The 14,054-nt window shown below is 40.2% G+C and overlaps 1 protein-coding gene across 1 annotated transcript in view; it reads right to left on the bottom strand.

Annotated features, from left to right (window-relative positions):
• ARHGEF40 (Rho guanine nucleotide exchange factor 40) overlaps positions 1-14,054 on the bottom strand; it is a 39,109-nt gene that overhangs the window by 3,563 nt on the left and 21,492 nt on the right. The window contains exons 6-16 of the mRNA XM_087713735.1: positions 13,679-13,777; positions 12,140-12,256; positions 11,724-11,822; positions 9,090-9,217; positions 7,603-7,720; positions 5,673-6,265; positions 3,540-3,786; positions 1,901-1,987; positions 1,316-1,540; positions 861-1,022; positions 124-286 (exon numbers count right to left, since the gene is read on the bottom strand). Of these exons, the coding sequence (XP_087569861.1) occupies positions 124-286; positions 861-1,022; positions 1,316-1,540; positions 1,901-1,987; positions 3,540-3,786; positions 5,673-6,265; positions 7,603-7,720; positions 9,090-9,217; positions 11,724-11,822; positions 12,140-12,256; positions 13,679-13,777 (2,038 nt within the window). The remainder of the gene's footprint in view (positions 1-123; positions 287-860; positions 1,023-1,315; positions 1,541-1,900; positions 1,988-3,539; positions 3,787-5,672; positions 6,266-7,602; positions 7,721-9,089; positions 9,218-11,723; positions 11,823-12,139; positions 12,257-13,678; positions 13,778-14,054) is intronic.

Below are 14,054 nucleotides of genomic sequence, written 5' to 3'. Positions count from 1 at the left end.
TTTTATGCAACTTTTTATCACTTTCTTTTCTTTCAAGAAAAAAGATTTTAAGAACCAGAAGCCTCCCTCCCAGCAAAACATTCCCCTATTTAGCTGACCATCCTCAGTTAGGCATGCTCATACCTTGTCTCCAGAGGAGTTGGGCTATAATATTTGTCCACTGATGCTTGACTTCAGCAGAGGCCGCTTGCAATGTATAGGCCTGTCGGGATGATCCCCTTCCGAACCAAAGCTCAAAACGTAACCCACTAGAACCAACACTCTCTGTCAATCCCATGGAAGCAGTCTATATGAAGACAGAGGAAACCATAGAAAATGTGGCAGTGTACACAGTTCATAGTCGGACGCAATGTAGTTTGACTTTTATTTAACTATTCTGCAGCTTCAATCGGTTATAACTTATTCAGTAAATCATTATTAAACACATTGCTCACTGCAATATAATGAACCAGGTCTCTGAGTAAACATTGTGGCAGCATCTGAAACAGGAAGTAAGTCTACATACAAACCTGAGACAGGTGATCCTGGAAAAAAGGGAGTTTTCTGGTTGGAAAGATCTTTCATCAAGAATTGTAATTTTATTCCCTCTTGTCAGCTGAGCTATTGGTGACTTAATCAGACCCTTTCTTCCCCCCCCCCCTGCTTTTTATTTTTCTCCCCAATCCTTTTTCCCCACACTGCATTTGCAGTGGATTTCAGCTATTTGTCATGAGCAAGTCTGACAATTATGTTTATTTATGGAAAGGATAATTAAAGCCATTTCATTCCAGATAATAATTTCATCAGTGTGGATCAAAATAGCCCCAAATTGTATCCCTAAAGCCTGGGAAAATATTATTCAATATAATCACTTTACTTACCTGCAAGGCCTGTTTGCAGACATAGCCACCCTCAGCTCCTTTGCATTTGGTAAAGAGTAGCAACTGTTCAAATAGGAAAACATGCCGCTGGCATTTACGGCGTCCGGACAACAGAATGAGTTCACCACGCTGAAGCAATGTCCCTTGTTCTGACAGTCTCATCTGCAAAGGAGCAGGAACACACGTGAAACTACGGTTGCCATTCCGTCTCAGAAGAGTGAGGAGAGTGTCAGTTCCCCCAATTTGCCCACCAGGATTTTTGTGTTTACTATTAAGCATTTAGAGCTTTGCAAAATCCAAGAAGATCAAGAGTTTGGCAACAGCACAGAACTTTGCAAGTGTCAGAAAAGATTAAACTGGTGGGTTTAGACAAGTAGCATAGGAGGAAATGACACATGCACCGTAAGCAGCAGGAAAAATGCAGCACTATGTGATGGAAGCACCCATGTGCTCACCTCGCAGCCTCGGATCTGCTCTATGGCCAGCAGGTCTCTGCCTCGCTGCTCCTGTGACTCCAGCAGTTGCTGGGCCTCCTGTAGGGTTTGGCGGTCAGGCCCCTGCTCGAGCTCACATTCATGTAGAAGTTCACCTAGGAAGCGCCGGTACCGCTCCAATTGCTCCAGAGGCACCTGCAAAGTGTGTGCTATCTGTCCATCCTCACGTGGCTCCATCAGACCTTTCTGCAGGAAAGAGAGGATAAAAGCAGAAGGCTAGAATGAAACACTGGAAACAAACCACTTGGGTGTTACCTGTTACACCATCGTTTCCTGGAAATCTCGTCATCCAGATCTCTACAGTGAATGAAACTATACAAATGTCTCAAAGTCAAGCTTTTGGGGGGGGAGATGGCCAGCAGGCTGTGCATCATCAAATTCTCAATGCAACTATAAATATGCCAACTTCAAGGACACCTGATCTAATGAGTAAAAAGGGCCTCTTATGAACAGAAGCAGTTTCTTTAGCAGTTGAGCGATTCATCCGGCCTTAAAAAATAAAAAGGGAAATTCCATCTGTCTGCCACGTGGCCGCAGCTCATTTACCTTGCCAGTGCTCCGAAGCAAAGCCAGGGCAGCGTGGAACTTGTGGTGATCTTTGGCATAGATTGCATACAGTTGCAGCTCTTCTCTCTGAAGGTAGGAAAGAGAGAGAGAGACAGGGGGACAGAGACTCTCTCATTCATCAGTGGAGCAACAGTCAGGCAAATTGCAGGAAAACTAGCTATTGGAACAGAGCAAAATCATCTCTCTAGCTTGGGGGACAACATATGCTTATTTTTTCCTTTCTTCCTTCCATTCTTTATAACAGGACAAATGTTATCCCTGAGAAAGCTCAAAACAAGGACTACCATCTTTCTCTCAGCCTTGCTGCTTTTGAATTCCATGCACTAATTATGAAATTAACATTCCTTATAAATTTATTTCCATGCTAATTAAAGCTTGGCTTGATAATTTGTATTATCAGACTTTTAAAGGCACAGGAGAAAACATTTTAATAAAATGATAGGCTCTTTGAAAAAAAGAGGTCTTTTTATTAATGGAGAGAAGCAAAAACTTTATAACAGGCATGTAGGTGAAGGTTTCCTGTAGTAGAACAATTAAACAAAGAACATGGAGAACACGAGAACTAAGGCAAAGTATAATTCTGAGAAAGCAGAAGGGCAACACTCTGAATCAAGAGAGACTTTCCCAAACAATTAACTAGAAAGAAAGGCAGTTTGGCCATTATTGTGCTTTCTGAATATCCTTTAAAAAATGAAGATAAAAACCCATTTTTTTAAATAAAAAAAAGGGGGGGGCTTTTACTTAGCTTTTCAAAGATGGACGGCCCTGCATTTACTTGGAACCAGACTGATATATCTCCAGGAACAGTGGCTGGCTATCCTGCTGCTGTATTGAAGACTGAGGTTGTTTACTTTTTATCAGTTTGAGATAATTTATCCTAGCAGCTCCCTCTGGATATAGTGCAACCATTATAAATATGAAGCAGTTGCCAAGCATCCAAATTTTTATCGTATGACCATGGGGATGTTGCAATGATCATGTGAAAAACTGTCATAAGCCACTTTTTTTTAGTGCTATTATAACTTCAAACGATCACTAAATTAATGGTTGTAAGTCAAGGACTGTTGGGAGTCATGCTCTACTCAAAGGAGATTTTACCTGTTATTAAAGATTTATGTATGGACATTTTAAAAGCCAGGATAATTCACTGGCACCAGATCCACCTGAGCTACCATTCTCCTCAATCCAACCTACCACCAGTTGTTGTGGGAAAAATAGGAGGTGGCAATGCTATATTCCCCATTTTCAGCTCCTATACAAAGGGGGGATATAAATAAATATTGTTGATTTTTAAAAAGATGTGGCCCTACACACAAAAGCTATTGGGAAGCTATGCTCTCTTCCCTAAACTTTGGCATCACTGAAAGACTCTTAGTTTCTAATGGTGAGAAAAGGCAACTCTATATGCTCAGAGGAAATCTCTGCTTCACTGCTACTTCACATATGCCAGAACATTTTTTAAAAAGCATTTCAGAACTAAGAGATGGTCATGTGGTTAAGGAAGCTTTGCCAGTAGATGGGTGAGAAAGGAAGGAAAGAAGGGGGTGGAATTCTGACACAGGAAATGGGTCCCAGCATGCAGCAGGTGGAGTAGCAGCTGAGGAAAGGAAGCACTCACATGGCGCAGGAAGCAGCTGCCAGCGCGTGACGGGTGGCTCATGCATCCCTCCAACTCGCTCAGGAGGCAGCTGGAATGGAAGGCCAGCAGCCGGTCCCGTGTGGCCCGGAGAGCACTGCCCAGGCATCTTAACTCAGCTGTCCAAGCATGTCCCCCGAGCTCCTGAGACAGAGAGAAGGGCTGGGTAAGGGCACCCACATATTCCCGCTCGCACTCCAGAAGCTCAACCAAAAGCTGTTGTTGGACCCTGAGGAGAAAGAAGAAGGAATGGTCACATTCAAAGTCACTCAGCCATACTTGAACCATCTGGTGACAGCCAAATCTGTTAAGCGAGGAATGCTACATCTGGCAACAGAACATCAGTGCAAGGATTATCAGCTGCTTCTGTCACAGACTGCTCCCCCCCAAAAAAAAAACATTGTGCAATCAGTGTTTTGAACCATGCTGCAGATCTATAAACATATAATTTCATTTTAATTGGTGTGATTCTGGTTCAAAGTGCCTCCAGGTTGTTTTATATGTTTAAAATATTTATCACCTGTCACATGGTAGTCCGTACAGTGTTTCTCCAAGCACTACGCAAAATTTAAAATGCATTTGATTGCACTGGGATGTAATGAAAGCATATATATAATAAAGCAGAGAAGAGACTTCAAATCTTGCACGAGTATATCTCACTGCTATTCATTAAAGCAGCTCATCATTTTTTAAATTTCTGTGCCAGGATGGGGAAAAGATGTAGCTGTTTTCAGATTAGCAATTAGCTAGCTCTTTAAGATAGCAGCATACTTTTTTTTAGGTTTGTACAGAAATCTAAAATGCAATGTTGCTTTAAAGAATAGCAGAGAAGTGCTGCTTTCAGCAATACTTTTCTAAACATGTACAATCATAATGCAGAATAGGAACATACAAGAAGACCAGGAAATAGTATAAAGGATAGTACTGTAAAATGTTTATTACGTTATGATGGGGCTGACCAATGTGGTAGCTGATTAACTATTGACAATAGATTTTGGTCACCTCAGAGTTGGCAGAATGAAGGATAGCTTATATTCTCTCTCAAGGACAGCTCAGTATCAACTTTGCAGAGCAAGCTTCCACAAAAAGATGTGTTAATAACCGAATCTATGACAATGAACACTTCAGAGGATAATTTTTTAGAGGACTAGGTTCCATGTAAATGACAGAGTAACCAAGGTGCAAGAAATCACTTAGGTCATGAAATCCAACTCCCTACTTAATGCTAGAATATAATTTTAACCCTCTCTGAAAGAGAGTTGTCTAGCCTTTGCTTGAATATATTTAGTGAAAGAGAATTCACAATTTTTCTGGGCAATTGTTTTTGCTCTATTAGGTAGTTTTTTTTTCTTTAACATTCAATTGGAATCTGCCTTATGAGTTGAATTCATTATTTGGTATCCTGCATTCAAGACTGATGGAGAATAAGTGTTAAATTTTCTTTGGTATGATAATCCTTTCAAGTTATTCTTTCATACTATCCTATTCTTCCCCCTCATACTTCTCAAGGCTATACATTTCCAATTCCTTCAATGTCTTTTCTTAACACTTTATTTGAATTCCCCGAACAACCTCATTGCTCTTATCTGAATGTGTTCCAGTATGTCTGTTTCTTAATGTGGTGCCCAGAGCTGAATACAATACCTGAAGCCTTACTAACACAAATCTAAGCAATGTTCATATTGAGATGGAAAGAACCATTTAGCCCACCAAGGACAACTCCAGTGCTCAGTGCAGGAATCCAAGTAAAACCACCCCGACAAATATTCATCAAGCTTATGTCTGAACATCCAGCACAAGGAAGCTCTGTAGGTAATTGGTTCTGCTGTGGAATTGCTCTTATTTTCTGAGAATTCCCTAATATTCAAAGTCTTGCTCCCTGAAGCTTAAAAGCCATTATTATACTACCCTCTGATGTGACAAAGAAGAGGTCCTGAAGGGAAGAAGCCATTTAAAGTTTCTGTTCTGGTACCGGAATATCTTGAATCAAACCTTCTAAAAAAAAATTTTTTTTAAATGAAGCCGCTAGGCAATCAGCAACTTTTTAATCCTACCATTCTGTTGTGGAACAACTAAGCAAAAGATACTCACAAATTCTGTTGCATTCTTACTCACCCAAGGCAACGCCTTCTTTCCATGCGAGGTGTGGCCCCCCATGGTGCTTCAGCAACATGAGTTCTGCTGCGTCCCAACAACACATGTTCACGGGGAGAACAGCTCCTGTCTGCCAGTTCCCGGCTGCTTACTTCCAGACCACGTATATGCACGCTAGGGCGACCTGGATCACTCAAGGCTCGTAATGCCAGGTTATTAGCTGGAGATGCAGGTGTTTTAGAAGTGCTGAGAGGACCCTGGCTTTTCTTCCTGCAGTCTAGGGCATTGCTTCGGCCAGGAGAACAACGTGGGGAGCCCTTGGGGCTAGTAAGTGGCTGGAAGAGAGAAGTTAAACTGCAAGAGGAACCAAACTTGGCCCCAAGCAACAAGCCATGCTTAGGTGAAGAAGAAGCACTGATGCTGCATGCACGGGCTCGGGGAACAGAACTGTCTTTGGGCGTGACCTGTGACTTCCCTGAAGATCTAGGGTATTGTAACAGTTTTTTCTCCAAGGATGTTCCTTCAGCTAGTCCCTCAGCTGGTCTCTGACCTCCTCTCTTCTTTTCTACACTGCTGTCACTAGACAGAAGGCATGTTTTGCCTTCCTGCTGAACCTATGGAGAAAGAGAGATTAGAGGAAAAAAGAACCATGGTCAATCCCAGATATTGCCTTCACTGTTTCTTTTAGCTAATTTACTAATCCACTGAAATATGTAAGATGTCCTCCCTTGAACCAGGAGCCTTCCAGCTTTATGGTCTGGATCTTCCAGGATAGTTAGCAATGGCTGGAACTACGAAAGGCTGATTTTTTTTCAGCTTTTGAGGAAGGCTGAATTCATTCTATCACTGTGGAATTTCTGCCATCACTGGGAAAACCTATCCTCACTCACTAACTCCTTCATAACATTTTTCCCCAGTCAGCTAACTCCCAACTCCTTAGAGCCACTTTAACCTCTCACTCATCTCAAGTCTAAAGAAAATTACCGTATTTTTCAGAGTATAAGACGCTCCAAGACACTCCAAAGTATAAGGCGCACCTAGCTTTTGGGGAGGAAAACAAGGGAAAAATATCTGCTTCTGCCTCTCAGTAATTTGCCTCCTTGCAACAAACAGCAAACAGTACAGACAATATACACTTTGTAGTGTTACATATCAGACTATACTTGTACAGATGCTGTTAAAATTGAAGTGTTTTCAGGAAGTATAGTTATTCTCTGTTATTTAAAAGAAGATACAATGGCACTGGGCCTCTTCAGATCAAGCATTTGTTTTAAAAAGCTTCATTTTGTTAAGCTGTCTAGAACAATAATAAAGCAGTCTTTAAAAAATAAGTCTAATAATTTGAAGATTCTATAGGCATTTATAGTTATAGACTTACCTCCTTGCAGCAAACAGCCTGATTAGCACAAGAAAAAAAGTCTGCCTCTGCCTCCCAGCAATTTCCACTTTTTCAGGCTGCTGAGATTACTATAGCTTATTGCAGCCTTGCAAGCTCTCGTTTGCTGCAATGAGGCAAATTGCTGGGAGGCAGAGGCCAAAGAGTTGGGGCCAGTGAGTGAGTAGGGCTACATTCAGTGTATAAGACACACCCAAATTTTTACCCTCTTAGAGGCGGGGAAATGTGCATCTTATACTCCGAAACATACGGTAGGCTTTTGAGGTGATAGTCTCCACAGCCATTCATCTCATTCAAAATCCCTAGCAAGAAGTCTCAGGATTTGAAGAAGTCATAAGCCTTGACTGCTCATGAGTGTATTAGCAAGATTTTTTAAAAATAAGGAAAGGAAAGCTTTGATCCTAGAATTTTTCCTTTCCATTCGGGGAGAATAACTGCCTAGGTTCATTTTTTTTAAAGCTCCTATAGTGGATACAAACTTTAGGCCTAATTATTTCCTTTGTTCAATTACATTCAGTATAGCCAACTCGTCCCAGAGAAACAAATCTTAATTACCTGTAGGTTTTTTTTCTCCTGCTGCAATAACTCAAGACACCGGTTGCTGAGTTGGACAAGTCCATGAAGGGCTTCATCTACCTCTTGATAGAGCCTTGTGGCATCCACAGCTTGATTACTACAAGATGGGGAAAATATTACTTTGGGGCAACACATTTAAAAAAAGCATTTGCTCAGAAGGAACAAATTAATCCCAGACAGGACCCATTTGGACATAATGAATTAATTTCCAAATGCTGATGAATTACAATTCCCAGCAGTTCTCACCAGACTCTCCAATGTATCCTAAGTCACAAACAATTGGGTGGAGGGACGCCAACTGCCCACTGCTTGTGTTTTAAAGGGCAAATGTGAGAAGAATGTTTTTAGAAAAGCATTCAGATAAACATCCAGCAAGAGTTATCTAAATAATTCTTCATTATCTATGAAGAACAAAGGCTGAGAATAGGGAATTGGCTGGAAATTCAATATATTTCTAGGCTAGAGTGCTGAGGTGCTTACAAGGGTATTATGTAGTAGGGTTTTTTTCTGAAGGCTTAAAACAAGGCAAATGTTGCCTCTCCACCTCCCTTCTTATGCTTTAGGAACAAACTGCAGTCATCTGCTAATGTTTATAATACCTTCTTAATGGACTTTGAAAAACAATTCTTGTTTTTCATAGGAAAAGAATTTCTGTAACTGCCCTATTAAGATAAGAAACAAAAGGCAAAGTATATCCCACAACAGAGACGTAGATGGAAAAATATTCAAATAAAATATAATTAGTACTTCAGCTGACTTACTATGGTGGCTATACCCATGTAACCAAAAATTGTTTTCATTATGGCAAGTTGTCAAACTGCTATTCCAACCCATAAATAAAATAGCAAATACAAACACTTCTTGATGTCACTTTATTTTACAAATTCACTGCACAGGAGAGCTCACTGTAGAACAGTGAAGAGTACTTAAAGAGTTCTTGGGATTTTTCATCTACAGGTAATTTTATATACCTTAGATAACCAAAAGGAATGTGGAATGTTTTAGAAAAGGAAGCAAAGAGCATCTGCACTATTATTGTACAAGTAAGTAGTCCTTGACTTACAACCACAGTTGAACCCAACATTTATGCTGCTAAGTGAAAAATTTGTAAAGTGAGTTTTGCCCCATTTGTGACTTTTCTTGCCATGGTTGTTAAGTGAATTATAACAGCTGTTAACTTAGGAACATTGTTGTTAAGTGAATCTGGCTTCGCCACTGACTTTGCTTGTCAGAAGGTCACAAAAGCTGATCACATGAACCTGGGCCACTGCAATGGTCATAAATATGAACCAGTTGCCAAGCATCCTAGTTTTGATCACATGACCATGGGGGTGCTGCAATAGTCATTAAGTGTGAAAAATGATCATAAGTCACTTTTTTCAATGCCATTGTAACTTAAAACGGTCACTAAATGAACTGTTGTACGTCGAGAACAACCTGTATTATTTTCTCAAACTGGTCCTCACCTGCAAGGTCCCGATGGAGGTAGCCGTGCCAGCAAGGAGCCCCCCCGGCGCTGGAGCTCCAGTAAACGAGGCTCTGAAAGCAATTTCTGCATAGTGTCCTGGTGCAAGGCGATTTGAGTTGACAGTTCCTACAAAGATAAAAAGGTACAGATGATAACACAGCAAAGGGTAATATACAGGGCCAACAAAATGAGAAGGGTTCTCCCACAAAGACTGAAAATTAACAAGCCTCCGTAAAAGAAACCCACTGTTTTGTACATTCTATGCTTTAAAAATTAATGAATTTGCCATAGTTGTATTATTTATCTTGTTTCTTTTGGTCACAGGGAACAGCGGACATCAATACAAATTCCACTTGGAAAAATATTTCCAATGAATGACCTAGTTCTTATGAGTACTTATTTTTCACTGAGATGGCAAACATTAGTTGGCTTGTACCACTTCCAATTGAAAATGTGGTTCTTAGTACTGACTGCCTCTTCACTGTTAATAAAAATAGTCCTTTCTTTAAGAAACCTGGAAGACTACAATTTTATATGCCAGACATCTTTATTCTGTTTCTTTAAAGAATGTACCGCATGATTCTTCACCATAAAAGCCAGCCTGGTGACCTTAGGCCACTCATTCTCTCAGCCCAACCCAACTCATTTGTAAAAATAATAAAGGTTATTTGTAAAAATAATAAAGGTGAGGTACAATAAATAAGCACTGGAATAAATAAATCTTGCGGTCTAAAGGGGTAGAGCTCAGCAACTCTCCTACTACTTCTGTGAGAACTGGTTTGAACTTATGAATGTGGAAATATATTGGTGAGGCTCTACAGCAGAGGTCTTCAACCTTGGCAACTTTAAGACTTGTGGACCTCAACTTCCAGAATTCTCCAGCCAGCTGCTGGCTGAAGAATTCTGGGAATTGGAGCCCATAAGTCTTAAAGTTGCCAAGTATGAAGACTTCTATTCTACAGGGAGTAGCTACAGAAGATCTTAGAAAGATTTTTTTTTCCTGGTGGGGCAGATGGAGCTTCTTTAGAGTCATCAGATTTTTATTGGGATTCAATGCAGAATAAATGAAGTATGTGCAAGATTATTAGGAATGATTCAATTATCTACTCTGTCCAGTTTTGGATGCTCACTGCAACTATCATGTGAGTAGTCAAACTGATAGGATGTGACAAGTAAGTTTATCTGCAACACAGACAGTATATCATTCACCAGTCTGATAAGAAGAATTGGATAATAAGATAAAATGGGAAGAAGGGGAAAATAAAGTATTGGAAGGATAAAATGATCAAAAGAAAGGTGTTCTCTAATGCAGGAATCCTCAGGCAGTAGACCAGTACTAGTCCATGGCCTGTTAGGAACCGGGTCGTACAAGAAGCAAGTGAGAAAGCAAAGCTTCATCTGCTCATGTGCCGGATTTAGGTTGCAGATGAAACCATTCCCCCTTCCCATATGTGGAAAAATTGTCTTCCATGAAACTTGTCCCTGGTGCCAGAAAGGTTGGGAACCGCTCCTCTAAGGAGTATATGTGTGAGACCCAAGAGCAGTTGTCCTAGGATCTCATGCCTGGCAGCACAATTGAATGTAAATGATTTATAATAGGCTACAGCAAAATTTTATTCAGAAATGAGGTTTACTATGTTCAGCATGATTTGCTTTAAAGCAATATGAGTCCAGTTGCAAGACCAAGAATTTATGATACTGTATATTTATGATTTTGTAAGAGCAAACCCTACTCCCTACTAGCACTGATGTTACCTAGTTTGGTAATGAAAACAGAAAAAGAAAAGATCTAAGCTCAGAAAGCCCCAAGGCCCCGGACAATTCAACCCTGATTTACCTGTATTCTCTTCTATTGGTATTTATCATAAAGCCATAAGCAGATACATGTATCCATACAACTTATTGTGTATCATTAAAATGAGTACTTGTATGGTTTCTCATTTCTCATTTTATACTTTTGCTACTTTTAGTGAAAAACATAGCCACAATTACACATATTGCTGATTTCAAATGATAACCCAAACTCCTGCTAAAATGTCTTTGTTTAAAAGCCAACTATTCAGATACTTAATTATTGTGTCACTGTAAAGAGAATTAAAACAACCTTCCATTGCACATTTTTGTACTGTATATTGGAGAAGAAAACAGAAGAATCTACCTTAGGCTGCTTCTAAATATATCCATGGGCATAAAATGTCGGAAATCTCATACCATTTGGAGCAACATTTTGGGAAATATTAGTGGTTTCATGTGAAAACTGCTCAGGATTGATTTAATGATATTTCAGTAAATTTTAAAATAGTATTGTTTTCTTTGAATTTCTGAATATCCCATAAGCTATTTAGAGTGTTGGTAAATATTTTGGTCCTGGGAGGTGCTTTTTGTCTGCTTTTTAAATGTATATTAGTTTAGAGCAACTGACTCAGTCCACTAGCACTTATTTTCACTCTTGGTATCTAATGAACTCCCTCAACTGGGAGATTACTCAGAGAAGCAAGAGTGAAAACTGGTATCTTATGTTGACTACTGCTGCAACTGTATTCCAAGTACTAGCAAGAGGAGAGGCTACTTCTCATTGCATAATTCAATTGCATAACCTCATAGCTTCTGTATACATATCACATGGGTTTACCTCCTGACTTGATGCTGTTCCCACTGCGTTGAGGTGGTCACTGGCTTCACACACAGTCTGGAGAACACCACAGCAGAGATCTTGTAGTTGTTCAAGAGCCTGGTTAGATACAGAGATGGGAGGAGGGAAGGGCCAATTGTTTTATGGAAGCAGAGAGTTACAATATATTTTAATAAAGGACTAACATAAGAATGTCCAAGTTAGAACTACATCTGAAGTGGATGGTAAGATATGTGCTGAAATTTAAAGCATCTATAATATATAAAAGCTATATATGGAAGACGGAAACATTAACTACATATTCTTGAAGGAAAAAGGCAGGAAAGCTTCTTGCAGGAAACGAGGGAGGCTGCTTTAGTTCTTGGAACAATTCTTTATGTCAATATAAGGTCCACTCATTACTATTTTCCCCATACCTGATGTTCTCTAACCCATTTAGGTGGCGAGTAGCTCAGAGTCCCACCTAGCGCTGGTGTCAACTGATCCAAGGCCACATAATGTGGAAGTTCATGCAGCAAAAGAAGCCGGATTTCCTGCAGGATAAGGAGACTGAATCAGATACAGAGAGTTCCCAAATTCCTTTTCAATAATATCCAATATCTTGTCATCACTCTTCCTTACCTCAGCCATGAACCCTAGGTCAAGGCTAGACCTAAAGTGATGTTAGAAATAGTTAGTAACATCATAATATTTGAAGGACAAAAATACACAATAAAATGTTTATTTTGTCCGGGGAAAAGTGTATTTTTTCTTCGTGCAACAACTTGCATAATAGAAACAATACTTATTTCCTCCTCACCGCTAACTCTTAATATTATTTGCATGCATACATTTTTTTGCTATATCCTCCAAATTATTTAAGGGAGTAGATACACAGCTCTATCAATCCATTGATTTGATCTAGGAATGTGTTAAATAAATTATACACAAGAGACCCTATGAGCTAAATTTGGTTAATGACCCAACTCATACACTTCGGTCTAGAGAATGTCCAGAGGTTTATGTAATCACATAATCATAAGCTACCTCCTTCCTGTATCATTAGATTTCAGTGCAATTTCAGCCCAAAACTTACCAGCCCTAAAGCAGAAAATAATACATTGTACAGCTTTTTCTTCATTATAAGATAAAGGCATTATTGACGAAATGTCTCGACTGGATAGAAAGGTAGAGTTAAATAAACAGTAAATTGCATTTCAGATGGCCAAGAGTTTGTAAGTTTCTTTAGCAGTCCAGTTTTTCTATAGTGGACTTGCCTCCAGTTAACATGTAGATTCTCACCATGGCAAAGCATGCATTAACCAGAATTATTGAAAAAGCTAGAGTTAGCTGGATTGCACAACATGTTAAACCAGGAGTACCCAACCCTTGGGCCATGATCCGGTACCAGGACATGGCCCATTCAGAACCAGGTTACACAAGTGGCAGGCGAGTGCGCAATTGCATGTAGTTCCACTTACACAAGCGCGGGGGGGGGGGGGGGGCAACTGCACAAAGTTCAATTTGCGTGAGCAGTGGGCACTTCTCACTTGTGCAAATGCAGCTACATACACGTGCGCACTTGTCCACCGCTCAGGCAGAACCATCCTCTTTCCCTTCTGCCGCAACCACTAGTCCACAAAGACAGAAAGGTTGGGGACTGCTGTAGTAAACCTTTAGCCACTGTTTGTACCAAACTCTAAACTAAAAGCCAACCAAACCACATCACAGTTTAGTAAAATGTGTAATCCCACCCAGTGTTATCAAATGACCATCCCATGGGACATTGATACATGTACAAAAAGGAGTAAAGTTTCAGTCACTTAGTTGTGACTTCCATCTTGATTTTGATCAGGAGTCCTGAGCAAAATGCCTCTAACCATGACCTAGATATCTTTCCCTGCCCATATTCTCCCTTCTTCTTCAGCAAACATTCCTCCAGGAAATAGTTTTCAGTAGAAGCCCAGAGTTCTTACCACAGCAGGTTCTAGGGTCAATTCTTCTTCATGCGGTACAAAACGATCATCAGATGGTAATATCACCAACAGCTGACTGATGGGAGTTGGTGTAGTCTCCTAAATAATAAAAGATTTTGCTTCACAGGCTCATAAAAGTTGCATACAACAGTCAGAAGCAAATGGGAGGGAATTCTGTTCTACAGAGCCAAAAAGTGAGGCATGAGAAGGTACCTTGTTCTCCAATATATTTTTCTGGCCCACACTCGTGTAAGTTCAGTTCTCCTCTCCCCACCCAGCCGGGCTGCCAAGCTGCAAAGGTTGGGGACTGCTAATCTAAGGCTTAGCATGGTTTCCATTATAAAACAATGAAAGTTTGGGGGGTTTTTTTTCCGGC

The sequence above is a fragment of the Thamnophis sirtalis genome, unplaced genomic scaffold (assembly GCF_051295495.1).
Source record: "Thamnophis sirtalis isolate CommonGarterSnake01/CBP01778 unplaced genomic scaffold, rThaSir2_p1.2 scaffold_4, whole genome shotgun sequence".
NCBI classification, from domain to species: Eukaryota; Metazoa; Chordata; class Lepidosauria; order Squamata; family Natricidae; genus Thamnophis; species Thamnophis sirtalis.
The sequence above is the reverse complement of the archived record's forward strand: the minus strand, read 5'-3'. Positions and strand labels throughout refer to the sequence as shown.